The sequence below is a fragment of the Hakea prostrata genome, chromosome 5 (assembly GCF_041222555.1).
Source record: "Hakea prostrata isolate BN-2017 chromosome 5, UWA_Hpros_2, whole genome shotgun sequence".
NCBI lineage: Eukaryota > Viridiplantae > Streptophyta > Magnoliopsida > Proteales > Proteaceae > Hakea > Hakea prostrata.
In genome coordinates this window covers 27,013,595-27,041,467 of record NC_142604.1, presented here as the reverse complement: position 1 = coordinate 27,041,467, position 27,873 = coordinate 27,013,595, and the positions used below count along the sequence as shown (strand labels likewise).

Here is a 27,873-nt window from a genome sequence, read left to right as displayed (position 1 = left end):
AATCTTGAAGCTCGTACTCGAATCATCCTTGCCTCTTTTGGATCCTCGGGCAATTGGTCATCCCGAATGAATTCAACAATCTGGTCCATCCAGCGTTGCTCGGTTTCAATGTATGAAACCTCTTGCACTTGATTGCTCGGGAAGCTAAATTCTTCAACGTAAACTAGTGGTTCAAGTGTCTTTTCTTTGGCATTAGCTAATCTGGAGAGTTTGTCCGCCATTGTGTTCTCTTTCTTTGGGATCTGGCATATTTTGATATCTTTGAATTCCTTCCTCAATGCATGTACCATTTCTTGATATTTCTGCAACCGAGGCTCTTTGGTCCTGTACTCTCCCTACACTTGATTGACAATAAGCTGAGAATCATTGTAAACAGTTATTTCAGCTATTGCTAAGGCTTTAGGCAAACAAAGTTCTGCTATGAAGGCTTCATATTCTACCTCATTGTTGCTTGCTTCGAACACGAACCTCAAGGCGTAATGAACTATAAAGCCTGCTAAAATTTTGAGTAGGACTCTTGCTCCAGCTCCATGTTTATTACTTGAACCATCCACATAAACATCCCACATGGGCGGGATATTGGGTTCGGTTTCTTCTTTTGATGGAATCGTGGTTTCTATGACAAAATTTGCCAAGGCTTGGGCCTTTATTGTCATCCGAGGTTGAAAATTTACTTGGAATTCACCAAGTTCAACTGACCATGCGACCATTCTTCTCGAAAAATCAGGCTTATAAAGAACTTTTTTTTGAAAGGAAAGGTGGTTAATACCTCTATTGGATGTGCCTGGAAGTGAGGCCTTAAATTTCTTGCCGCCACCATAAGAGCTAATGTCTGCTTCTCAATCTTTGAGTATCTGGTTCCTGCATCCAGGAGCACATGGCTGACATAGTAAATTGGCCAATGCTTCTTTTCCTTCTCCCAAACGAGATCTGCACTTACTACTAAATGAGAAGATGCTAAGTAAACTTGCAAAGTTTCGCCCTTTTTTTGTCGGATAAGTGTCACATCCACCCAGCCGGTACCCTATCTGGCATACCCGAGTGTGTGATCCACAACCCCGAAGAACAAGAATTGAGGAAATCATCCTCCCACATGCAATAACATAATCATGAACAGAAAATAATCAATGTATAATGGAATGAACAAGAGATCCAAATAAGGAAAGAAATGACAAAGTAATCAGAGTGTGGAAATGATACCAAATGTAGTTATAATCAAAAAGGAGTAGAGTGAGGCGAAATCTCACTCCACAGTTACAATGGAATGTAGCTCATAAATCAATAGGAAAATGCAATTGTTCTCAAAGGAAAGTAAGGAAATGATAACTAAACTAACTAAATGTTTTCTACTTTATAGAGAATGTCTTCATAAACATAAACTTCATCAACCACGCACAGACATTCCCACACCACAGAAGAGCTAATCATGGTAAGTAACATGATCACACGAGGAATCATCAACGTGATCTTCATAGTTGCCAGCATCTTGCGTATAGTACGCTTCATCAGCTTGCGCTTCCTCATATTGCCCTTCATAGTATTTAGTACCTGTAGAGTAGTCTAACAAAAGAGATTGCACAAAAACGGAGTGAGTTCAAAAGAACTCAGCAAGGCAAGTTAATCCACAATAACATAAACAACATGATTGTAGAATATAACATGATGCAATACGATATGAAACAGACAATGAATGTTTGAATCTAACTCTACGTATGCTGGTCTCTATAGGCAGACATGCTTTAAGTCATAGCACCATACTTCTTTAGGAAGGTCTCATCACACAACGCCATTTGGTAGTGGGTACGGCATCCCTCGGGACAATCCATGGCTGGGGTATAAGTCACCGCTCTCTCACATCACCATTGGTCTAAGTATTGGTGCATGTCAAGGTAAAACCTAGCCCAATGCAAGTCATCTACTTAGTCATATCAACTCAGATCCAGATACATCCATTCCTCGCCCCTGGCGATCCTTTCCGGTATCCTTCACACTAAAGTCAGCATAGTCCCTGACTACGAACTCATCAACCCTATTGGTCATCCACAAATAACAGATGAGAAGCTCTCATGTCCCCTCATGGATTGGTTACCAATCTTGAGCGCCCATGAGCCCAAGTCTATTATTTGCAACCCTACCAATAAATGGCCTCTCATGAGTAACCACAATGTGATTCATGTCCTCTCACGGATTGGTTGCAGGTCTTGAGCGCCCACGAATCCCCATTGCTACCACAGGTCATTCGGTCTCAATACCCTTCCGAATCGGGTTTGATATAACGGAGGTATTCCTAACCAAACACTACTAGACAAGCCCTAGGTATGACAATCAATAATTCGGAAGGTGTCGAAGGGCACCATTGGAAACATCCCATACTATTCACACTGATGTCCAAGGACAGAAATGTCGAAAGGACACTTCCCAATCCAAAGTCATACCTATTCAATCACATTCTCAAATCAGTCACAACATACATAACCAATATCTCATCATATAGAAAGATTCACATAAACACGATCAATCACATATGTAACTGATAAGAATAAGTATTCATAATCAAAGGAATACATGAACATGATGCTACTATACGCAACGTACTTGCATCATTAACAGAATAATAAGAAAATACATTTATGGCAGAGAATCCAACAATAGAAACTAAGATTCACGCAATCTATGTAATTATGGAAATAACTGTCCTTACCTTAAATAGCTTTGATGAATATCCAAAGATCAAAGAGAGAGGTTCCAAACTTAGCAAATAAAACCTAAACAATCATAGATACAACATTAAGAAAGAGGCCTAAAAGATCGAAGATCAAACGAATCAAATCGAGCAAAAAACAGAGCTATTGACTTGCTTGGTCGGTTGGGTGGTAGCTTGGTCCAGTTGACCAACCAATCGACCACTTGAGTCAATACGATGCAAAAATGTGAATTTTGATCCAAAACTCAATCTACAAGATCCGAAACTCTACGAAACTTGGAGGAAACTTCTAGAACAGTATTCTAACACTAAAGTAGTATAGATTTGCCACTAACAATGATCAAAAACACTACTTATTTGAAATCATGACTATCTAATTTTGTAAAAATCCCTAGTTTTCGATGAAAATATACTATGAATTCAAAGGAAAACTAAAGAAGATTCGATCTCATTCTAGTAGATGACAAGCAAGAGATCATACATGAAAACATCATGCAAAATAGATCTATCATGCTTAAGAAATCGAATCTAGAGAGTGATCATGGTTTCATGAGGGTTTTACAAGGATCATGGTGAAGATCAATTTAGATGTCATAAAACCTTGAGAATGGAAGGAGATCAATGAAGTGATGGTTGCTAACAGAGAATGCAGCATCATCTTCATAGTCTCATCACAGAGATTAAGACGTATTAAGAATAAATCACAACACAGAAAAGATCACTAACCTTTGGTTGATGAATGGGAGATGACAGGCTTGAGATCTTGCAAAAGTTCTTTGAATTCACCAAGGAAAGCTTTGAGAGAGTCTTCCCATGTTCTCTGAGAGTTTTGGAGGCAAAGGATACTAAGAAATACAAAGTTCACTTAAATAGAGAGTTAAAAACCCTAAAAAGAGGATTTTCTTGGATTTCTGGCTCTGGTTGGTCGATTGGTTGGTCGATTGGCCCAATCGACTGCCTAGTCGACCAAGCCAGTCAGCAAGGCCAAGACAGGGAATTGAAGGCCCAACTCAAGTCCAAACTTAATGAGCTTCTCCAACACAACATATGGCTTACCTAGTATAGAAAAATGCCTTCGAATCATGTCCAACTATACTTCAAGTCCATCAACTTGACTCATCTTCAACAAGGTGTAGTTTCCTTTCTAGTTCTGAACAAGCTTCCAAGTCTGGAACACCATCATCAACTTCCATGGGTTATGGGTCAAACACCATGTCATCCACTGAGATGGCCCATAGTTGGTTTCTTCCTTTACTTCGGGTCTTCGGACCTACAAACAACAGGGTTTCCGGGTCAAGGTCAGGGTTAGGATAGAGCTGGATTTCACATTCTCCCCCCCCCATTAAAAGAAATTTCGACCTCGAAATTGAGAGCATACTTGTACTTCCAAAAAGATAAGGAAACTTCTCCTTCATGTCTTCTTCCTTCTCCCAAGAAGCTTCTTCAGGGGTATGGTTCTTCCACTGAATCTTCATCAAAGGGATGGTGAGATTCCGCAATTGTTTGTCCTTCTTATCTAGGATTTTGGCTGGCTCTTCATCATAGGTAAGATTAGTACTAAGTCCTTCGGGTGCTTGTTGTAGTATTTTTTCCGGATTCTCTATGTACTTTCAAAGCATCAAAACATGAAACACATTATGAACTCTAGCAAGAGATGGAGGCAAGGCCAAACGATATGCGACAGGTCCAAACTTTTAAAAAATCTCGAAAGGTCCGATGAAACGAGGGGCTAATCTTTCCCCTAACATTGAATCTCATCACACCCTTCATAGGTGAAACCTTTAAGAAAACTTTCTCCTCTACTTGAAATTCCAAATCAGTCCTTCTCTATTAGCATAGGATTTATGTCTTGATTGAGCAGACTTAATCCTTTTTCTAATCATATCAACCATCGCGCTTGTAGCTTCAATCATTTACGGACGTAAGACTTTTCTTTCGCCGGTCTCAGTCCAGTACAAGGGTGTTCTACAAGTATTACCATACAAAGCCTTGAATGGAGCCATGCCTATTGTTGCTTGATAACTATTGTTATAGGCAAACTCAACCAAAGCTAAGTGTTAATCCCAATTGCCACCCATATCAACAACACAAGATCTGAGCATATCTTCCAAAATCTAAATTGTTTGCTCTGATTGTCAATCAGACTGTGGGTGATGAGAAGTACTCAAATTCAATTGGGTTCCCAAGCAAACTATTCCAAAACCTTGAGGTGAACCTAGGATCATGATCAGAAACAATACTCACTAGCACTCCGTGCAAACGAACTACATTGTCCACATAAAGCCTAGCTAGCTTATCCAAAGTATCAGTGATCTTCATAAGGATGAAATGGGCTGATTTGGTCAACCTATCAACAATTACCCATACAATGTCATTACCTTTACTTGTCCAAGGCAAGCTAGTCATGAAGTCCATAGAGATATCTTCCCACTTCCAACTAGGAATAAGAAGGGGTTGAAGTAATCCAGATGGGGGTTAACGAACGGCTTTCACACACTGGCAAGTCTCACACTTGGCCACAAAATCTTCTACATCGACCTTCAAACCAATCCACCAAAAATGTTCTCTTAAGTCTTTGTACATCTTGGTGCTTCTAGGGTGTACTGTGAAAATAGATTGGTGTGCTTCCCTCAAAATCTCCTTCTTGATTTCAACATCCGAAGGCACACAAAGTCTTCCTGTAAACAGTAAGGCACCATCCATAGATATACTAAAGTCAAGATCCGAATCAGAATTCGATGAAACCTTCTCAATCTTCTCTTTCAATTCTTGATCAAAAGCTTGCAGAGCAACAATTCTATCTCTAAGGGTGGATCTTGCCAACATAGCAGAAAGAACAAAATCCGAACCTTCAGGGACAATTTCCAAACCAAGATCCAAAATCAAACACAACAATGGTTGACTCAAAGCATTCAAATCAAATTTTTTTCTTTTACTTTTCCTGCTAAGAGCATCAGCAACCACATTCTCCTTACCAGGGTGGTACTAAATGTCACAGTCATAATCAGAGACCAATTCTAACCATCTTCTTTGTCTCATGTTCAATTCCTTCAGGGTAAAGAAGTACTTCAAACTTTTATGATCCGTGAAAATAGCAATTTTCTCACCATAAAGGTAATGTCTCCAAATCTTCAATGCGAAGACAACTACGGCAAGCTGTAAATCATGAGTGGGGTAATTCCACTCATAATCCTTCAATTGCCAAGAAGCATAGGCTACCACATTACCATGTTGCATCAACGCACAACCCAAACCAATCTTTGACGCACCGGTATAAACTATCAAACCGCCGCAGTCATTAGGTATAGACAAAACCGGGGCACTTGTCAATCTATCTTTCAACTCTTGAAAATCTTCTCAAAAGCGTCAGACCAAACAAACTGCTCTTCTTTTCTAGTTAGCTTAGTCATTGGGGCAGCCAACCTAGAAAAGTTCTCAATAAACCTTTTGTAGTATCCTGCCAATCCAAGAAAACTTCTTATTTCCGTAACAGTCTTCGGTCTTTCCCAATCGGCAACTGCTTGAACCTTTTCGGGATTAACATGAATACCTTCAGCTGAAACCACATGGCTGAGAAATACTACCCTTTTGAGCCAAAAATCACACTTGCTAAACTTAGCATAAAGCTTCTTTTCTCGCAGTCTTTGCAAAGTGAAATTTAGATGCCTTACATGCTCATATTCGTTCTAATAAATCAAGATGTCGTCGATGAATACTATCACAAACTTATCAAGCACATCATGAAATACTCGGTTCATGAGGTCCATGAACACAGCAAGAGCATTAGTTAAACTGAAAGGCATGACTCTAAATTCAAAATGACCATACCTTGTTCTAAAAGTTGTCTTGAAAATATCACTTGACTTCACTTTCAACTGGTGATATCTAGATCTCAAGTCAATCTTTGAGAACACTAGTGCACCTTTCAACTAATCAAAGAGGTCATCAATCCTTGGCAGCGGATATCTATTCTTGATGGTCAAGTTGTTCAACTCACGGTAATCAATGCATAGACGCATACTACCATCCTTCTTCTTAACAAACAAAATCGGAGCTCCCCAAGGTGATACACTAGGTTGTATAAAACCTCTATCTAAGAGCTCATTCAGCTGGTTTTATAGTTCTTTCAGTTTGGTAGGATCCATGCTATACAGAGCTTTAGATACCGGAGCAACTCCAAGGATTAGATCAATAGAAAATTCAACATCCCTATCAGGGGGCAGCCCTGACAGATCATCAGGAAAGACATCAACGGAGTCACAGACAACATTGACTTCTTCTATCTTCTTCTCTTCCTTAACCTTGCTTTTAGACGAAGCATCTTCCACTAATGCACAAACTTGCATCAATGCGGTCAACGTCTTCTTACCAATTCTTCCTCTTTCACCTTGAGATTCAAAAACTGAACTTCCACAAATCTGAAATTGAATTCTCCTTAAAGAACAAAGAATTACAGCTTTATGAGCTATCAACCAATCGATTCCCAAAATGATATCAAAACCTTAAATATTGAGAAGTACTAAATTAGCTTGCAAGTTCTTCTCACCAACCAAAACAGGACATTTAACTAGCACTTTATCTAGTTTCACAATAGATCTAGTAGGAGTACTAATGTAATATCCAACCATATTCTAACCCTGACCCTAACCCGGATCCACTGTTGTATTTAGGTCCGAAGACCCGAAGGGGTGGTAGAAGAGACTTATGGACCATTCTGATTGATGATCATGATTTGGAGACTGAGCCTATGGACATTGATGATGATACCCCTTGCTTAAATGCATTGTCAGTGTTTAAGGAAAGTCTGCGCATCAGAGAAGATTAATCTAGTTGATGTACCTAATGACCTCCTGTGTACAATCCAAAGGTATTCCCAAAAACTAGGCTTCTTGATTGAATTGTGGAAGAAAACCTCACTCAAATTGACCTTGTATAGCCTTTCAAAACCCTACTTGAAGTTGCTGAACTAAACCTGTTTTTCTGCTGAGAAACATTTTGGTCGATCCTTTTGGTCGATGCCATCGACCAAAAATGTCACATCCTGACCTAAATCCACTAAGGGGGTACCCTATTTGGATTACCTGGGGAGTGAATTACGGTCCCGTCGATCAAGTTTAGGAACGATCATAGTCACTTAGCACAATAATATAATCAAAAGCAAGAACAATTCTTTGTATTCAATTAATTTAATAATAAAAGTCGATAAAAGATCTCAGAAGGATTCACAAATAACATCAGAGTGTGGAAATGATTCAATTAGGATAAACCATCAAGTGTGAAAAGGAGGGAGGAAACCCATCCTATAATATTAGTGAAAGATGAAACGACTAAGTAAAGGTTACAACCGATTCACCAAATAACAAGTGAAACAACTAAGCTATAGTCCTGACAATTCAAATAAAAGGTCAAAAAGGGAATGAGGCGACATCCCATCCCTAACACTTTAATATAATACTGAACTTCTACAAACAAGTCCCGATCTCGGTCTACTCGTCTTGATCAACTGGTTCATCGCCACCAGTATGATACAAGTCTTCAACTCGGCCTCCAGAGGGTTGACTGCCACAGTCAATAGTGGTAGTACCTGTAGAAAAGTCTAACAAAATATGTTGCAAAAAGGAGTGAGTTCAAAAGAACTCAGCAAGGTAGTCATTCCATAAAATATAAACCATATGATACAAGCTATAACATGATGCAATATGATATGGAACATATGATGCAAATATGGTTCTAACTCTATAAATGCTGGTCTTTAAAGTAGACATGCTTTAAGTCATAGCACCATACTTCTCTGGGTCGTCTGTCACTCTCCCATTCCATATCTTGGGAATGCCCGGGGAATATCGGTAAAGTCATCTCAAAAACCATGGTAAGGGAATCGGTCACCGCTCTCTCACATCACCATTTGGTATGAGTATTGGCGCATGTCATAGTAAAGCCTAGCCCAATGCAAGTCATCTACTCAGTCATATCAACTCAGATCTAGATACGTCCATTCCTCGCCCCCGGCGATCCTTTCCGGTATCCTTCACACTAGAGTCAGCGTAATCCCAGATTACGGACTCATCAACCCTATTGGTCATCCACAAATAGTAAACGGGAAGCTCTCACGTCCTCTCACGGGTTGGTTACCGGTCTTGAGCACCCGTGAGCCCAAGTCTATCCATTTGCAACCCTACCAATAAATGGCTCCCACAATGAGATTTATGACCTCTCACGGATTGGTTACCGGTCTTGAGTGCCCACAAATCCCCACTGCTACCACGGGTCATTCGGTCTCAATGCCCTTCTGATTCGGGTCTGATACGACAGGGACATCCTAGCCAAACAACTAGACAGTCCTATGTATGTCATCCAATAACCCGGAAAAGAGTCGATAGGCACCTTCGGAGAACATCCCATACTATTCCCTTCGATGCCCAAGGACAGAAGTGTCAATAGGACACTCCCCAATCCCAAGTTATACGTAGGCAATCACATATTCAAGTTCATCATCTTTCATGTATCCAATACATCTTCATAATACAAGTTAAATCATGATATTGAAATGAATCATCATAGACATAAGTAATCAAGAATAATAATGTAACATGACAGAAGTATAAAGATTTCAATGCTACTGTCCTAACACATATATAACAGTCTTATAATGATTAAAAGTAGTCAAGAGATTCCATTCTGTAAATAAGAACACAATTCATAAGTTGATGACTTATATGTTTATGGAGATAACCATCCTTACCTTAATCAAGTTGTAAATAAAATCAATGATCACCAAGAATAGTCCCAAAAGTCAGTGTTGGTACCCTAGACAACATACAAGTAACATCAGAGAAAAAAACACTCGAATCGAGGTTCAAACGGATCAATTCGGCTGAGTACAGGGCATTAACACCTCTTGGTTGACTGGCTTGGTCGACTGTCAGTCGACCAAGACTTGTTAACTTCAGGACAGCAATGGAAACTTGATCCGAAACTGCCCTTCCGGTACTCCGATCATCACGAAATTTGGAGGGCAAGTTTATAACAGTAAGAGGATACTACACACTAATTTTCATGATGATCCAATGGTTCAATAAAAAAAATGCCCAATTCGAAATCTTAGGTTCTATATGGTAATTATCAAGAATCAAAATGGAATTGATAGAAATTGTAAAGGATGATGGGAATCAATCAAATGAATGTTAAGAATCAAGTTAGAATCTTAATTTCATTATAGTCTAAGCTAAACATGCATCTACATATCAGATTTGAATCAAAATAGGTTAAATTGAAGAGAATCAAAGTGATGGAGTGCAATTAATCTCAATTGAATCATAATCATAGTATGAGTGAGGAAGATTAAGGAATATGAAAGGGGAAACTCATGGTCGAGTGTTTGTAAGATTGCAGCACTTCAGCCATCGTCTCAAGATTATCAAATGATAGAAAAATGAATAGATTAGAAGAAGAATAGAAGAAATCATTCATTGGATTGATGATTAATGTATACACTAATGATTAGAGTCAAAGATCTTCAAAAACACCAAGAAAAGCTCAAAAGAGTGTCGAACCTCATTCTCTGGAGTGCCAAAGCTTAGTTTAGGTCCTCATTCACGAGTTCTAAAAAGGTAGGGGCAAAATGGGAAGTGATTTAGTGAATATTAGAATTCCATTACTCTTGGTCGACTGGCTTGGTTGACTGTCAGTCGACCAAGCAGTCGACCAAGACATGACAGCAACTTCAGGAGTGGATTCGGGAGGCTATACAAGGTCAAATCGAGTGAGGTTTTCTCCTACAAGACAATCAAGAATTCTAGTTTCCATAAATACCTTCGGATCAATCATTGGATCTGTTTAGGTACTTCAAATAATTCAATCTTCTTCGATGCACAGGCAGGATTGGCCAGACATAGTTCAGCAACTTCGGATAGGGATTTGGAGGGCTGTATGGGGTCAAATTGATTGGGGTTTTCTCCTACAAGTCCATAAAAAAGTCTAGTATCAGGAAATATTTTTGTATTGATCAGAGGAGTTCATTAGGTATTTCAACTAATTCACCCCTCTTCGGTGCGCAGATTCAAAACTAACACTGACAATGCTCTCAAGTGAGGGGCATCATCGTCAATGTCCAAGGGCTTGGGTTCTGACACCAAATCATCAACCAAAAGGTTCCACAAGTATCTTTTCCCCCCACTTCAGGTATTTGGACTCACAAACATAACAGATTCCGGGCCGGGTCAAGGTTAGGATAATGCCGGATATTACAGATCTACCCTAAGGGAAAGGTCTGACATGGCTTCCTAAGGTTTTCAAAGATAATAATATTGAAATCAAGGTCCAACTTCAAGGTCTAACATTGAACAAGAATGTCTCTATCTCAAGGTAATTAGTGTAACTTGGTTAGGTTTGGGTTAGATGTTACAAAAAACATCGACCAAAGTTTCCCAGTTTGCCAAGTTAATGATTCCATGGAATATTCCCATTCTATTTATTATAACCTCGAGCCTTGAACCCTATTGCAATCATTTTCTCACCTGAAATCGTGGGGAGTGCTTCCCAAAGCAACTCCTTGGCTAATGTGAAGGGCACCTCATCAAAAACTCATTGTTTACTATTGATTATTGTCTACATCTTCCACACCAAGGTATGAATCACCATTCCACTCTCTATCCTACCATTTTCTATTCTTTCCTATTCCTATCTTGCTAGTGAGACATTGGAAATGGTGTTGCAACCTTGAAACCACCACTCCAAGTGTCTACATATGATTAACCTATGATCTTCTTAACCATCCATTGATGCTATGCCTCCATCTCATGCCTAGCATATGTATTCCTTAAATTTTCTATTAACATCATGCCATTTTGTACCAAATTGAGTTGTAGGCTATGCTATGTTCATGTTTATCACTACTATATGATTCCAATCGAAATTCTATTAGTTCCCCTAGCTATTAAATGCCATTTCCATGTCAATGCAATCAATCCCAACTCATGCCATGATGTTTGTCACTTGGATTGTTAGCTCAACTTGGGGCTTTTTGTTTGGACCATTATATTGGGTAAATTTCTTGACTTATAGTGTCCTCCTATTGTTGTTAAGCATTCCTCCAAGTTTCAGATTGATCCGAACACCAGAAAACCAATTTCGGATGAAAACCCCCAAAATCCACTATTCTGTCCAAAAGAGATTTTTGGTCGATCCTTTTGGTCGATGCCATCGACCAAGAACATCGACCAAAGTTGTTGCTGACAGCAACCTTGGCCAGTTTTGATCCAATTAATATCCGATCTTCCCAATTTCTTCTCTAACTTATTATTGATGTTTGTTTAGGGTCTTAACAATTATTTTGGACTATTTCTTGGTATTCTCAATTCATCATCAATTCAACCCAAGGTAAGGATGGTTATCTCCATAAACATATAGATCACCAACTTATGATTTATGATGTTCTTGTTTATGAATAGAATCTCTTGATTACTTTTAGATCTTTATAAGATTGTTATACATGTTAGAACAGTAGTATTGAAATCTTTATACTCTTGTCATGTTACATTACTATTCTTGTTTACTTATGTTTATGATGATTCATTTCAATATCATGATTTAACTTTTATGATAAGATGTATTGGATGCATGAAAGATGATGAACTTGAATATGTGATTGCTTACATATAACTTGGGATTGGGGAGTGTCTTATTGACACTTCTGTCCTTAGGCATCGGAGGGAATAGTATGGGATGTTCTCCGATGGTGCCTATCGACACTCTCCCGGGTTATTGGATGACATATATAGGACTATCTAGTTGGGTGGCTAGGTTTATCCTTGTCGTGTTAGACCCGAATCGGAAGGGCATTGAGACCGAATGACCTGTGGTAGTGTATGGTTGGATGGGTGCTCTAGGCCGGTAACCAATCCGGTAGGGGACATAAACCATGCTACGGATACCCGAAAGGGGCCATTTATTGGTAGGGTTGCAAATGGCTAGACTTGGGCTCATGGGCGCTTAAGACCGGTAACCAATCCGTGAGAGGACGTGAGAGCTTCCGGTTTACTATTTGTGGATGACCAATAGGGTTGATGAGTCCGAAATCCAAGATTTCGCTGACTCTAATGTGAAGGATACCGGAAAGGATCGCCGGGGGCAAAGAATGGACGTATTTGGATCTGACTCGACCGACTAAGTAGATGACTTGCATTGAGCTAGGCTTTACTATTACATGCGCCAGTACTTATACCAAACGGTGATGTGAGAGAGTGGTGACCTATTCCCTTACCATGGTTTTTGAGATGACTTTATCGAACTTCCCTGGCAGACCCAAGAGATCTTGTATGATTGAGGGGGAGTGACTGACCACCCAAAGAAGTATGGTGCTATGACTTAAAGCATGTCTACCCTAGAGACTAGCATTCATAGAGTTAGAATTATACTGCTTCATATGTTCCATATCACATTGCATTATGTATGTTCTGTATGTGTATGATTTCTAATTATTAAATAACTACCTTGCTGAGTTCTTCGAACTCATTTCTTTTGTATAAATGTTTTTAGATTATCCTACAGGTACCGAAGATTATGATGGCACCCCCTTCAAGACGGACTATGATTCCGCATACTACCCTTCGGGTAGTGGCATCTGTGAAGATCCGAGTGTTGGTGCCGAGGAGGATTACTATTCGCACCAGGGTTAGCCCCACGGTTGTGCGGGAGCGGCAAAGCTGGGTTTACTTCATCCGTACCATTGAGGAGACTATTATTAGAGTAGAGGAAACCCTAGCTTAGTGCCCCATTTCCCTGGTGTATTTTTGGAGTATTTGGATCTATAATTAACTTGTTTTTGGATTATCTTTAAATACTTGGACATGTAATTAACTTTATCACACTTCTTTTCCGCTGCTCTGAGAGGGTAGTTATCATACCTTCTCTCACCTTTATAACTATGTTCACACTTTGATATTATCTATCTTCCACACATTGATTTATTTAATCTTACCGTATTCATGATACTTAGTATTAGTTGTTTTTACCTTGATTATCATTATTCATGATTATGTCATTGTGTATATGGGAGGCATGGACCTACGAATCTTGATCCTTGGACTGTGGATCACATTCCCAGGTATTCCAAATGGGGTACCGGCTGGGTGGATGTGACAGATTGGTATCAGAGCCCAAGATCAAGTGGAACCCCGACCACAGAAACGGTGACAGAACATTCCGAGTCACAGATCCAAAAGTGACTCAAGTACTCTTAGATTTGAATAATAGATAAACTGGATTAGAAACCAAAATATTGAAGCATAATTTGATTCATGAATAAGACACAATAATATAAACAAAGTAACTGATCTTCATTAATCACATAGGAGAGTTTTACAGAATTACATCCAAGTTAGCATAAAAGAAAATTCCTAGTAATATCTATATAGGTGATCGACTACGACGATCTGTCTGACCCCTCCTAGATCTGAACTCCTCCTCCAGTCGTGCAATCCTCTCACCAAGGGTGCACATGTGTAATTCCATCCTCTCCTGTCGAGCCTCGATCCTCTCAAGTATAGAGTAAATAGACGACTGATGAGAAGCCACATCTGGAGCCTCAGAAGTCGTGTGAGATGGACCTCCGACCTCAGTGAATCGTGGAGTGGGAACCTCCTCATGTCTTGGAGCCTCATCATGACCCTGATCATCATCCTCACCATGCTCATCATCATCATCACCATCATCATCATCATCATCATCAGTACTATCATCCCCTGATGCATCATCGATGTCATCCTCATCCTCTGATCTGACGGCATCATGGAGCCCCATCTTCCTGATCAACCATGAGTCGATGTTCTCACCTAAGTCTCGACCCTGAATCATGGGTGTATGCTCCAAGTCCACATCAAAGTGCTCAAAAACACGAGTCAAGAGTCGACCGAAAGCCAAGTTCCTATCCCCAGGAAACTCAATCCGATCAATCATAACATTCTGTATGATGTATGCTAAATCGATCTGCACTCTAATATACATGCTATAGATAACCAGTGCCTCCATCGCCGACACCTTGCTATGGTGCCCTGCCTTCGGAAGGATGTTTCGCCCGATGATGCGAGCGATAACCCGAGCTGAAGGAGGCATCACGGTACCACACCGGGGCGTATAGCAGTTAATGTCATCCCATAGAGTCATGCATACCTCGTATACCTCGTAGGGAAGAAGAACATCTGTGATGTCTGTACCAGCGGGAATCTTGTACAATTGGGACATCTAAGATGCGAGCTAGTGTCCTAGTAGTGAAACTGATCTCCCTGCCTCCGACCATAGAATCCATGACAATCCTAGAACCATCCCGTGGATCATCCTCTATACGGTAAGTTAGGTTACTATAAAAGTACCTGACAAGAACTAGATAGACTGGTTGTGCCGTAGTGTATAAGTGAAGCCAATCCATAGCCTCCAATCTCTCTCGAATGCGAAACACCTCTAAATCATCCACATCAACCAATCGTCCATGCTCGATCGGTATATCATGGAAATAGTGCTCATGTAGAAACTCAGCCATAGGAGTAGTAAAATGCTCCTCGTCCGTAACCTCTGCCCGGGGAACAAGTCCTCGACCTCTATCCACTCGTCTCCCTCCTCTAGGCATAGTGAATCTGTTGAAACAAAGAAAGAAACCCATTTGGATTAGTCCCAGTGTATGATTGTTAGATGAAGGGCATTTACGTAAATTTTCAGAAATTTTCGATCTTGGTAAAATTTTGATTTGATTATTTTAACATATGCATAAGACCTGTACAAGCATGCTAGAATACTTCATTTGGTGAAAATCCATCTTTTTGGCATATTCAAAGCGAAAATTCAGCAAGTAAGAGAGAAAATCCCTCCTTTGGCCTGCATTTGTGATTTTTGAAGAATTGGAATTTGACCGAATGGAGAGTGGGAACACCTTCCCCATAGTAAATCAGTATTGTAGAAATTTATTTCATGTTAAAATTCAATTTTGTTTCAAAATGGGACAAGTTTTTGTGAAATGAATAGTGTTGTGATAACCAAAATGAATGCAATCTTGTGTTTGGAACTTAGACTTAGTTGAAAAATTATGGAAACATGCTCCTAATCACTTACATGCATGATTCTAACCATTAGCAACATGTATTATTCAGTTTTATTGGAAAACACATCAATGGTGAATGAAGTTTTCAAGGAAAGAGAAAAAGAAGGAGAACCTACTTGTGTTGATGATCAAATGAGACTTCCAAGAATGGTTGAAGCCTTGAATCAATTCCTAGCACCTTTGAAAACCCTAAAAAATCGTTTTCCCCAGAGCCAAACTCGAAATGGTTGAGTGAGAAATGAAAATGAAATGAGAAGTGGGCCCTTTAAATCTGATTTTGATTTTTCGCGTAGGATTTATTTTGGTCGATGCCATCGACCAAAGTTGGCCAGTTTTCTGCCTTGGGCTGTTTTTGGGAATTTCTGATTTTTGACTTAACTCCTTTAATTTGTAAGCAATATTGATTTATTTGATTTCTATATTGATGATTCTAACCATGATTTGGTTATCCTATTCGTTGATCAAATTGTCTTTGTCAGATTTAAAATCTTGGTATCCTTATCTTTGATTCTTGCAGAATGGTCTTACTTAGAAACCGTTTCGTCGGATATGGCAGCAATGGAAACGAGGAAACCCCTACTGGGGGCTTCGATCGGTAGACACAGGATGATAGCCACACCACGAATGGCATCCCTAGTGCCCTCGATATCGGAAGCTTTAGAGATATTGCCAGTGTCATGACCAACATGATGCATCAGCAGGCTGCCCAATTTAATCAAATGATGGCTGGTTTTGCTACCCTTCGCAATGAGAACCGTGCCGGAGTTGGAACTTCTGAAGCCGCAGCCCCTCTTGTGGAAAGATTCACCGGGACACCCCACACCCGTTTGATGGAAAGTTTCTTAAAGTTACAAGTACCTTCTTTTACTAGTGTGACAAAGGACATCCTCTTTCCGAACAAGTGGCTTCGAGAATTGGAGAAGGCCTTCAGACATTTGCAATGTTCTGATGCTCAGAAAGTGTTGTTTGCCGAGCAGAAGCTTCAGCAAGAAGCTGATGCATGGTGGGCTTCCACTAGGCCTATCCTTGAGACCTTGAATGCTGGTGTTGTCACCTGGGAGAAGTTTAAGGAAGCTTTTTGCAAGAACTACTTTCCGGAAGCTGTAAAAGATGCTAAGGAGGCCGAGTTCATGGCCTTAGTACAGGGTACCTTGTCTGTGCTTGAGTATCAACAAAAATTTGAAGAACTCTTTTTCTTCGCCCCCGAATCCTTTAAGTCTGATGAAGCCAAAGCGAAGAAGTTTTTCAAGGGTTTGCGGCCTTCTATCAAGGCATACCTCACTGTCTTGCCTCTTGAAGGATATGCTCAAGTGGTCCAACACTTGAAGAAGCTTGAAGAAAATGAGAAGGAAAATGCTCGAGTTCAGAAACCCTGGCAATCTAGGCCTCCTGGCTTTGTAGACCGCACTGATCGGCGTTTTGCTAGACCTACTCCTTACCCACCTCCCACCTTTCAGCCGAGAAATTTTGGCCAGAATCCTAATTCCCTTCCTGTGAGCTATCATGGTCAGTCCAGTGAAGTCAGACCTCAGGGAGCTACTTATCCTCCTAGACCTGGGATGGTGAATCCTAGGCCAGCATATCAAAGACCTCCCCCTGCTGCAGCTCCTATTGGACCGAGAGACTCCACCTGCTTCCTCTGCAAGCAAGCAGGCCATTATGCTCGTTTCTACCCCAAGAAGTCAATGCAACCTCAAGCTCTTGTCGTGAAGAGTACTCTTTCTACTACCTCTGCCCCTCCCTCTGGTAGAGTGTTTAGCATATCTGGTGTCGAGCGAGATCCCTGTCACGATGTTGTCACAGGTACTCTGTTAGTTGCTTCTCTTCCCGCATTTGTACTATTTGATACGGGTGCATCACATTCACTCATATCATCTACTTTTGCCTTGAAGACTAACTTGACACCTCGATGTTTATTTAGTTATTTGTCTATTTGTACCCCTGTTGGGTCTGCTGTTAAACTAGATAAAGTGTTAGAAGATTGTTCTGTTTGATTTGTGGAAGGAATCTGAAGGCAAATCTTGTATTGTTTGACATGAGAGATTTTGATGTAATCTTGGGAATCGACTGGTTGACCTTCTACAATGCCATGATCTTATGTTACTCGAAGAAGATCCAGTTCCATGTAGAAGAGAATTCGGTTTTCGAATTTCAAGGAGAGAAGGGGAGATTTAGCAAGAAGACCTTGTCCACTCTAATGCAAGTCCATGCCCTAGTGGAAGGTGCTTCGTCTGGAAGCAAGGTCAAAGAGAAGAAGAGACTTGAAGAAGTCAGAGTTGTTAGTGAGTTTTCTGATGTTTTTCCGGATGAGTTGTCAGGTTTGCCTCCTGATAGGGAAGTTGAGTTTTCTATAGACTTAATTCCTGGAGTGGCTCCTGTATCCAAGGCCCCTTACAGAATGGCACCTACCGAACTAGAAGAGTTGCAAACTCAGTTGAATGAACTCTTAGAGAGAGGTTTTGTGCAGCCAAGTGTATCGCCTTGGGGAGCTCCAGTCTTGTTTGTAAGGAAGAAAGATGGTATTATGCGTCTGTGCATTGACTACCGGGAATTGAACAAGCTAACAATCAAGAATAGATACCCTTTGCCTTGAATTGATGACCTTTTTGAGAAGTTGAAGGGTGCTGCTGTCTTCTCAAAGATTGATTTGAGATCGGGATATCACCAGTTGAAAGTGAAGTCAAGTGACATCTTTAACACAGCATTCAGAACAAGGTATGGACATTATGAATTTAAAGTGATGCCTTTCGGCTTAACTAATGCCCTTGTCGTGTTCAAGGACCTCATGAACTGAGTATTTCAGGATGTGCTCGATAAGTTTGTAATCGTTTTCATTGATGACATCTTGATTTATTCAAAGAATGAAGAAGAGCATGTGGAGCACCTGAACTTCACATTGCAAAGGTTGAGAGAAAAGAAACTCTATGCTAAGTTTAGCAAGTGTGACTTTTGGCTCTCAAGTGTAGTATTTCTTGGCCATGTTGTTTCAGCCGAGGGTATTCGTGTTGACCCAGAGAAAGTTCAAACTGTTACTGATTGGGAAAGACCGAAGACCATGACTGAGATAAGAAGCTTCCTTGGATTGGCAGGATACTACCGGAGATTTATTGAAAACTTTTCTAGGTTGGCTGCCCCTATGACTAAGCTAACTAGAAAAGAAGAGAAGTTTGTTTGGATCGATTCTTGTGAGAAGAATTTTGAAGAGCTAAAAGTTAGATTGACAAGCTCTCCGGTTTTGACTATATCTGATAGTCCCGGTGGATTGACAGTCTACACTGATGCTTCTAAAATCGGTTTGGGTTGCGCGTTGATGCAACACGGTAAGGTAGTGGCTTATGCCTCTCGACAACTAAAGGATTATGAAGAGAACTACCCCACTCATGACTTAGAGCTTGCAGCTGCTGTATTTGCTTTGAAAATTTGGAGACACTATCTATACGGTGAGAAGATCGCCATCTTTACGGATCATAAAAGTTTGAAATACTTTTTCACCCAAAAGGAGCTTTATATGAGACAAAGAAGATGGTTGGAATTTGTCTCTGACTATGATTGTGACATCCAGTACCACTCTAGTAAAGAAAATGTAGTGGCAGGTGCTCTTAGTAGAAAGAGTCAAAGAAAAGAATTTGATTTAAATGCCTTGAGTCGTCCTTTGTTGTCCTCGATAAAAAAATTTGGTTTGGAAGTGCTCCCTAAGGGTTCGGATTGTATTCTTTATGCCATGACTGCAAGATCCTCTCTTAGAGATAAAATTGTTGCTTTGCAAAGTTCTAATCTAGAGTTGAAAGAGAAGATTGATAAAATTGCCTCGAATTCAGAAATGGACCCTGCTTTTAGTACATCTATGGATGGTACCTTATTGTTTAGAGGTAGACTCTGTGTGCCTACTGTTGATGAAATCAAGAAGGAAATATTGAAAGAAGCACACCAGTCCATCTTTACAATACACCCTGAAAGTACCAAAATGTACAAGGACTTAAGGGAACATTTTTGGTGGAACGGATTGAAAGTGGACGTTGAAGACTTCGTTGCCAGGTGTGAAACTTGCCAACGTGTGAAAGCTGTTCGTCAACCCCCATCTGGATTACTTCAGCCCCTTCCTATTCCTAGTTGGAAGTGGGAAGATGTCTTAATGGACTTCGTGACTAGCTTGCCTCGGACGAGTAAGGGAAATGACACTTTGTGGGTGATTGTTGATAGGTTGACCAAATCAGCCCATTTTATTCTTATGAAGATCACTTACACCTTGGATAATCTAGCTAGACTTTATGTGGACAATGTAGTTCGTCTACACGGAGTGCCGGTGAGTATTGTATCTGACCGTGATCCTAGGTTCACCTCAAGGTTTTGGAATGGTTTGCAGAAAGCCTTGGGAACCCAATTGAATCTGAGTACAACTCATCACCCACAGTCTGATGGACAATCTGAGTGGACAATTCATATACTAGAAGACATGCTTAGAGCTTGTGTGGTTTACATGGGTGGAAATTGGGATGAACACTTAGCCTTAGTTGAGTTTGCCTATAACAGCAGTTATCAAGCAACAATAGGCATGGCTCCGTTTAAGGCTTTGTATGGTAACACTTGTAGAACGCCTTTGTATTGGACTGAGACTGGTGAAAGAAAAGTCTTAGGTCCAGAGATGATAGAAGCTACAAGTGATATGGTTGATACGATTAGGGAAAGGATCAAGTCTGCTCAATTTAGACAGAAATCTTATGCCGACAAGAGAAGAACCGACTTAGAATTTCCAATCGGAGAGAAAGTTTTCCTCAAAGTATCACCTATGAAAGGGGTGACGACATTCAATGTGAAAGGAAAGCTTAGCCCCCGCTTCATTGGACCTTTGGAGATTTTGGAAAAGGTTGGACCTGTAGCATACCGCTTGGCCTTGCCTCCATCTCTTGTTGGAGTTCACAATGTGTTCCATGTCTCAATGCTTTGAAAGTACATAGAGAACCCGGAGCACATACTACAGCAAGCACCTGAATGACTTAGTGCCGATCTTTCTTACGATGAAGGACCAGCTAAAATCCTAGATAGAAAGGACAAGCAGTTGCGGCATTGCACCATCCCTTTGGTGAAGATTCGATGGAAGAACCATACCCCCGAAGAAGCTTCATGGGAGAAAGAAGATGACATGAAGGAGAAGTTTCCTCATCTTTTTGGAAGCAAAGGTACACTTTCAATTTCGAGGACAAATTTCTTTTAGGGGGGGAGAATGTAATATCCAGCCCTATTCTAACCCTGACCCTAACCCGGATCCACTGTTGTATTTAGGTCCAAAGACCTGAAGCGGTGGTAGAAGAGACTTATGGACCATTCTGATTGATGATCATGATTCGGAGACTGAGCCTATGGACATTGATGATGATACCCCTTGCTTAAATGCATTGTCAGTGTTTAAGGAAAGTTTGCGCATCGGAGAAGATTAATCTAGTTGATGTACCTAATGACCTCCTGTGCACAATCCGAAGGTATTCCCCAAAACTAGACTTCTTGATTGAATTGTGGAAGAAAACCTCGCTCAAATTGACCTTGTATAGCCTTTCAAAACCCTACTTGAAGTTGCTGAACTAAACCTGTTTTTCTGCTGAGAAACATTTTGGTCGATCCTTTTGGTCGATGCCATCGACCAAAAACATCGACCAAAGTTTCCCAGTCTGCCAAGTTAATTATTCCATGGAATATTCCCATTTTATTTATTATAACCTCGAGCCTTGAGCCCTATTGCAATCATTTTCTCACCTGAAATCGTGGGGAGTGCTTCCCAAAGCAACTCCTTGGCTAATGTGAAGGGCACCTCATCAAAAACTCATTGTTTATTATTGGTTCTTGTCTACATCTTCCACACCAAGGTATGAATCACCATTCCACTCTCTATCCTACCATTTTCTATTCTTTTCTATTCCTATCTTGCTGGTGAGACATTGGAAATGGTGCTGCAACCTTGCAACCACCACTCCAAGTGTCTACACATGATTAACCTATGATCTTCTTAACCATCCATTGATGCTATGCCTACATCTCATGCCTAGCATATGTATTCCTTAAATTTTCTATTAACATCATGCCATTTTATACCAAACTGAGTTATAAGACATGCTATGCTATCTTCCCAATTTCTTCAATAACTTATTATTGATGTTTGTTTAAGGTCTTAACAATTATTTTGGACTATTTCTTGATATTCTCAACTCATCATCAATTCAACCCAAGGTAAGGATGGTTATCTCCATAAACATATAGATCACCAACTTATGATTTATGTTCTTGTTTATGAATAGAATCTCTTGATTACTTTTAGATCTTTATAAGATTGTTATACATGTTAGAACAGTAGTATTGAAATCTTTATACTCTTGTCATGTTACATTACTATTCTTGTTTACTTATGTCTATGATGATTCATTTCAATATCATGATTTAACTTTTATGATAAGATGTATTGGATGCATGAAAGATGATGAACTTGAATATGTGATTGCTTACATATAACTTGGGATTTGGGAGTGTCCTATTGACACTTCTGTCCTTAGGCCTTGGAGGGAATAGTATGGGATGTTCTCCGATGGTGCCTATCGACACTCTCCCGGGTTATTGGATGACATACATAGGACTGTCTAGTTGGGTGGCTAGGTTTATCCTTGTCGTGTCAGACCCGAATTGGAAGGGCATTGAGACCGAACGACCCGTGGTAGTGTATGGTTGGATGGGTGCTCTAGGCCGGTAACCAATCCGGTAGGGGACATAAACCATGCTACGGATACCCAAAAGGGGCCATTTATTGGTAGGGTTGCAAATGGCTAGATTTGGCTCACGGGCGCTCAAGACCGGTAACCAATCCGTGAGAGAACGTGAGAGCTTCCCGTTTACTATTTGTGGATGACCAATAGGGTTGATGAGTCCGAAATCCGGGATTTCGTTGACTCTAGTGTGAAGGATACCGGAAAGGATCACCTTGGGCGAGGAATGGACGTATCTGGATCTAACTTGACCGACTGAGTAGATGACTTGCATTGAGCTAGGCTTTACTGTTACATGCGCCAATACATATACCAAACGGTGATGTGAGAGAGCGGTGACCTATTCCCTTACCATGGTTTTTGAGATGACTTTATCGAACTTCCCTGGCAAACCCAAGAGATCTTGTATGATTGAGGGGGAGTGACTGACCACCCAAAGAAGTATGGTGCTATGACTTAAAGCATGTCTACCCTAGAGACTAGAATTCATAGAGTTAGAATCATACTGCTTCATATGTTCCATATCACATTGCATTATGTATGTTCTGTATGTGTATGATTTCTAATTATTGAATAACTACCTTGCAGAGTTCTTCGAACTCATTCCTTTTGTACAAATGTTTTTAGATTATCCTACAGGTACCGAAGATTATGATGGCACCCCCTTCAAGACGGACTATGATTCCGCATACTACCCTTCGGGTAGTGGCATCTGTGAAGATCTAAGTGTTGGTGCCAAGGAGGATTACTATTCGCACCAGGGTTAGCCCCATGGTTGTGCGTGAGCGGCAAAGCTGGGTTTACTTCAATCATACCATTGAGGAGACTATTATTAGAGTAGAGGAAACCCTAGCTTAGTGCCCCATTTCCCTTGTGTATTTTTGGAGTATTTGGATCTGTAATTAACTTGTTTTTGGATTATCTTTAAATACTTGGACATGTAATTAACTTTATCACACTTCTTTTCCGCTGCTTTGATATTATTTGTCTTCCGCACTCTGATTTATTTAATCTTACCTTATTCATGATACTTAGTATTAGTTGTTTTTACCTTGATTATCATTGTTCATGATTATGTCATTGTGTATGTGGGAGGCATGGACCTATGAATCTTGATCCTTGGACTGTGGATCACATTCCCGGGTATTCCAAATGGGGTACCGGCTGGGTTGATGTGACAACTAATCAATAAACAACTAGATAAATTCTCAAGTGTTAGGTCAGTCTTCTTAATGAATGCAGATGATATGAACGAATGTGATGCAACCGTATCAAATAAGACAAATGCAGGTATAGAAGCGACTAACAATGTACCCGTCACCACATCATGACTTGCATCTTGTTTGTTACTTGTAATACTGAACACATCTACTGGAGGGGGGGCAAGAGCACTCTTCGCTATAGGAGCAGACTGTTGAACTAGCCTCTTCAGACAAGCACAAGCGAAGTGACCGGTCTGCTAGTAGAAAAAGCAAACAAAGTCCTTAGGGGTCCAACTAGGGTAGTTGCAACAGGGAGCTTCTGAACCAAAGGTCTAGAATTTGCATTCACAAGCCTAGCATTAGGAATATTCACTGATTGTCTATTCCCACCATACTGATTATGCTGTCCGACTTGCTTAAATCCAGGACTCTGATCTACACTCCTAGGCTGGAAAGTAGGAGTAGAGTATGGTGTAGGTTTAACAAAGTGCCTCTCCGTACAGTCAACGAAGCCAGGATTCCTTAACTGCCAAGGTCTTTGCACATGAGCGTTCTCCTTCTCAGTCTATTCCAACTTTTCCGAATTCTGAACCACTTGAGCATAGCTCTCAATAGGCTGAACCGTGAGATACTCTCTTATTGCAGGTCGCAATCCTTTGAAGAATTTCTCCACCTTTTCACGGTTAGGCTTCAAAGAGTCATGAGCAAAGAAGAAGAGTTCTTAGAACTTCTATTGCTATTCCAACACAGACAAGGATCCTTGCATCAAAGCCATAAACTCGGCTTCCTTAGCATCCTTCACGGCTTCAGGAAAGTAATTCTTGTAGAAAGCCTCTTTGAAAACTTCCCAAGACACAACACCTGCATAAAGCTCTTCTAAGATAGGCCAAGTGGAGGTCCACCAAGCATCGTGCTGAAGCTTTTGGTCAGCGAACAAAATATTCTGAGCTTCAGAACACTGCAGTTGATGGAAAGCCTTTTCTAACTCTCGCAACCACTTGTTCGGAAACAAGGCCTCCTTGGACACTCCGGTGAAGGTGGGAACTTGCAACTTCAAGAAACTCTCCATCAAACAAGTATGAGGAGTTCCAGCCAACCTTTCCGCATTCAGGACTGCGGCATGAGGGTTCCCATTAGCACCAGCACAAGTCTCATTGTGCAAAGTCATGAAACCTGTCAACATCTTATTGAACTGATTTGCCTGCTGTTGCATCATATTGCTCATAATGTTGGCAATATCACGGAAAATTCTGATGTTCAGGGCACCGGGTATGTCATGAGTACCTTGGTCACCAATATGGGTCTGCTGATCAGAACCACCAAAAGGTATCTCACTATTCCCGTAGCTACTGGATCCACCACGACCACTTCTTAACAAAACCATTCTGGAAAGCTGAAAACATCAAAACACCGAAAATCAAAGATTCAACATAATCCACAAGTCCAAATGATTGGGAATCTTAAATCATACTCATATACATCCACTTAGTCATCAAATAAACAATCATAGGACAACAATCACAATTTTCCAAAATTCATTAGAAATTGGAGCTATTGTGACTGTTGGTCGACTGCTTGGTTGATTGGCCCAATTGACCAAGGCTCACAGCACGCGAAAAATTAGGTTTTAAGTGCCAAAACCTCATTTCAAACTCACTTCTAACCTTGCAAACTTGAGAGGGGAGCTCTGGAGAAGAGGTGCTAAGGTCTTCCTAAGTGTTTTACAAGTAGTTTGGTGCTTCAACAACAACACTTCATCTCACTTAGATCATCAAAAAAGGTAAACACTCATTCTCATTCTCAAATTCATCTTATCATTCTAGCATTTCAACAAAAATCATGTTTTACTTATGTCTATTGTTAGAAATCATGTCTAGGAGCACTTAGAAACATGTTCCATGAATTTTTAACACAATGCCATGCTTAGATAACAAGTTCTAACACAATCTTGCACTTTTTCATCACTTTCGCAACCGAAATCGCCAATCTTTAGAAAAACTTCGATTTCTAACAATCCGCTTGGAGTTTCACACGAAATCAAATGCTACATGCTTGAAATGATATTGTGGATGTGTACATGTAGTTTGATTCAACCAATTTCAGAAATTTCAAAAATCCAATTTTGACCTAATTTGCAAAAATCCCCAATTTTCCTTCATGCTGAATTTGACTTTAGACCAAGATTTCGACGGATTTTCTTCAAATAAAACATCTTAACATGTTATTTCAAGAATTATGCACATGCTAGTATGTTCAATTTGCATTTTCCCCAAATTTAAATTTTTTTGAAAAATTACGAAAATGCCCTTCTAGCTGAAATTTTGAAATAACACTGACATGCAATGTCCTTTGTCTTTTCCACAGACATTCACAACATGCAGAGAGGAGCACGAGGTTGGGGCCAAGGTCATCTAGTGGGTGTTCGGAGAGGTAGAGGTCGAGTTCCATCTCAGCCGAGAGAGGAGGTTTTATGGCTTGACCGGTTCGATACACCGCAGGCCGAGTTCTTGTATGAAGCGTTCTTCGAGTATTGTCGCATCGAGTTCGGGCGACTACTATACTTATGACAGATGAGGGTGTTCAGGATCCGACAGATGTTCAACACTTTGGAGTGCACCCATCTTTTCATAGTGAACTTGCTCGTCTACCCAGAGCTGGTGAGGTTGTTCTTCAGTAACCTCACATCCATTGAGGAGGCTAGAGGTCGAGACCGTCCTTTCTGACTAATCATTGAGAGCAAGGTCATGGAGACACAGATTCCGTTCTCCATGAGGACACTGGCACAGATTCTCCTAGTGCCTTACTATCCACGACAGTGTGTATGGATACCCTCAGGAGCTGAGGTGGACAGCTACCTGTTGCCCTATGAGATTCACGAGATATGTTCCACTCTTTGGAATGACTGAGGGTGTTACACTCCATGGAATAGCAGGCAGATGGCAGATTCTGCTCTAATTATCAATCGCATTGTGGGCCGAAATATCATACCGAAGGCCGGACATCATCATCGGGTCACAGTGATGGAGGCCCCACTCATATATCGCATCTACATAATCCAGAATGTCATGATAGATTTGGTGGCACATCCGATTATGAGGAACCTTTGTTTTGGGAGATTACTGACATTAGTCTTCCGACACTTTGGGGTGAGTCTAGAGGATACAAATGTAGTCACTGGAGCACTGGGGTGTGTGATCGGGATGAGGACCATTCCACAGATGCAACTCACCCAGACTGTGAGATCCGAGGGGGAGGATTATGATGATACTGAGGAGGAGGATGACGAGTTAGATGGTGGAGGAGAGGATGTCGGTCCTAATAGTGATGATCAGACCAGAGATGATACTGAGATGCATGAGGCTGATCCGGAGCATTATGAGATCACCACATCATCGCATTTTGAGGTTGGAGGTCCGTCACACACAGTTCCAGAGACTTTGGATCTGGGTGCATAGATGAGATCTATGACTTCCATGCTAGAGACGATGGAGGTCAAACAGGAGCGGATGTATCGTACTATGGAGTCACGGCAGGAGCAGATAGAGTTGAGACAGGGACGGATGGAGTCTAAGCTTACTCAGTTGCCAGAGGATTTCAGAGCATTTAGAGGTTAGAGTAGATCACCTAGATAGATTGTACTTAGGATTTTCTCTTTATGCTTTATCAGTTGTAATCGTTGTAGACCTTCCTTAAAATTAATGAGGTTCACTTTATTATTGTATATTATGCACTTTCATTTTATTGCTTTATGTGACGTTTGCTAAATCATATTTATTGTGTATTATTCAAGTCACCAATTATGCTTCACTAATTAAGTTTCTAGTCCAAGTGTTCTATTATTCACTTCTAAGAGTAATTGAGTCATTTTTGGATCTATGACTCAGAAATGCTCAAGTAATTTTTCTGTGGTTAGGATTTCCTTGAACTTTGGAATCTGATACCACTTTGTCACATCCACCCAGCCGGTACCCTATCTGGCATACCCGAGTGTGTGATCCACAGCCCCGAAGAACAAGTATCGAGGAAATCATCCTCCCACATATGCAATAACATAATCATGAACAGAACATAATCAATGTATAATGAAATGAACAAGAGATCCAAATAAGGAAAGAAATGACAAAGTAATCA

General features: G+C 40.6%; 1 protein-coding gene across 1 annotated transcript in view; it reads right to left on the bottom strand.

Annotated features, from left to right (window-relative positions):
- Nucleotides 1–27,873, bottom strand: part of LOC149015762 (sugar transport protein MST3-like) — a 150,294-nt gene that overhangs the window by 3,012 nt on the left and 119,409 nt on the right. The window contains exons 9-11 of the mRNA XM_089156588.1: nt 25,027–25,135; nt 770–861; nt 18–335 (exon numbers count right to left, since the gene is read on the bottom strand). Coding sequence (XP_089012714.1) covers nt 18–335; nt 770–861; nt 25,027–25,135 — 519 coding nt within the window. The remainder of the gene's footprint in view (nt 1–17; nt 336–769; nt 862–25,026; nt 25,136–27,873) is intronic.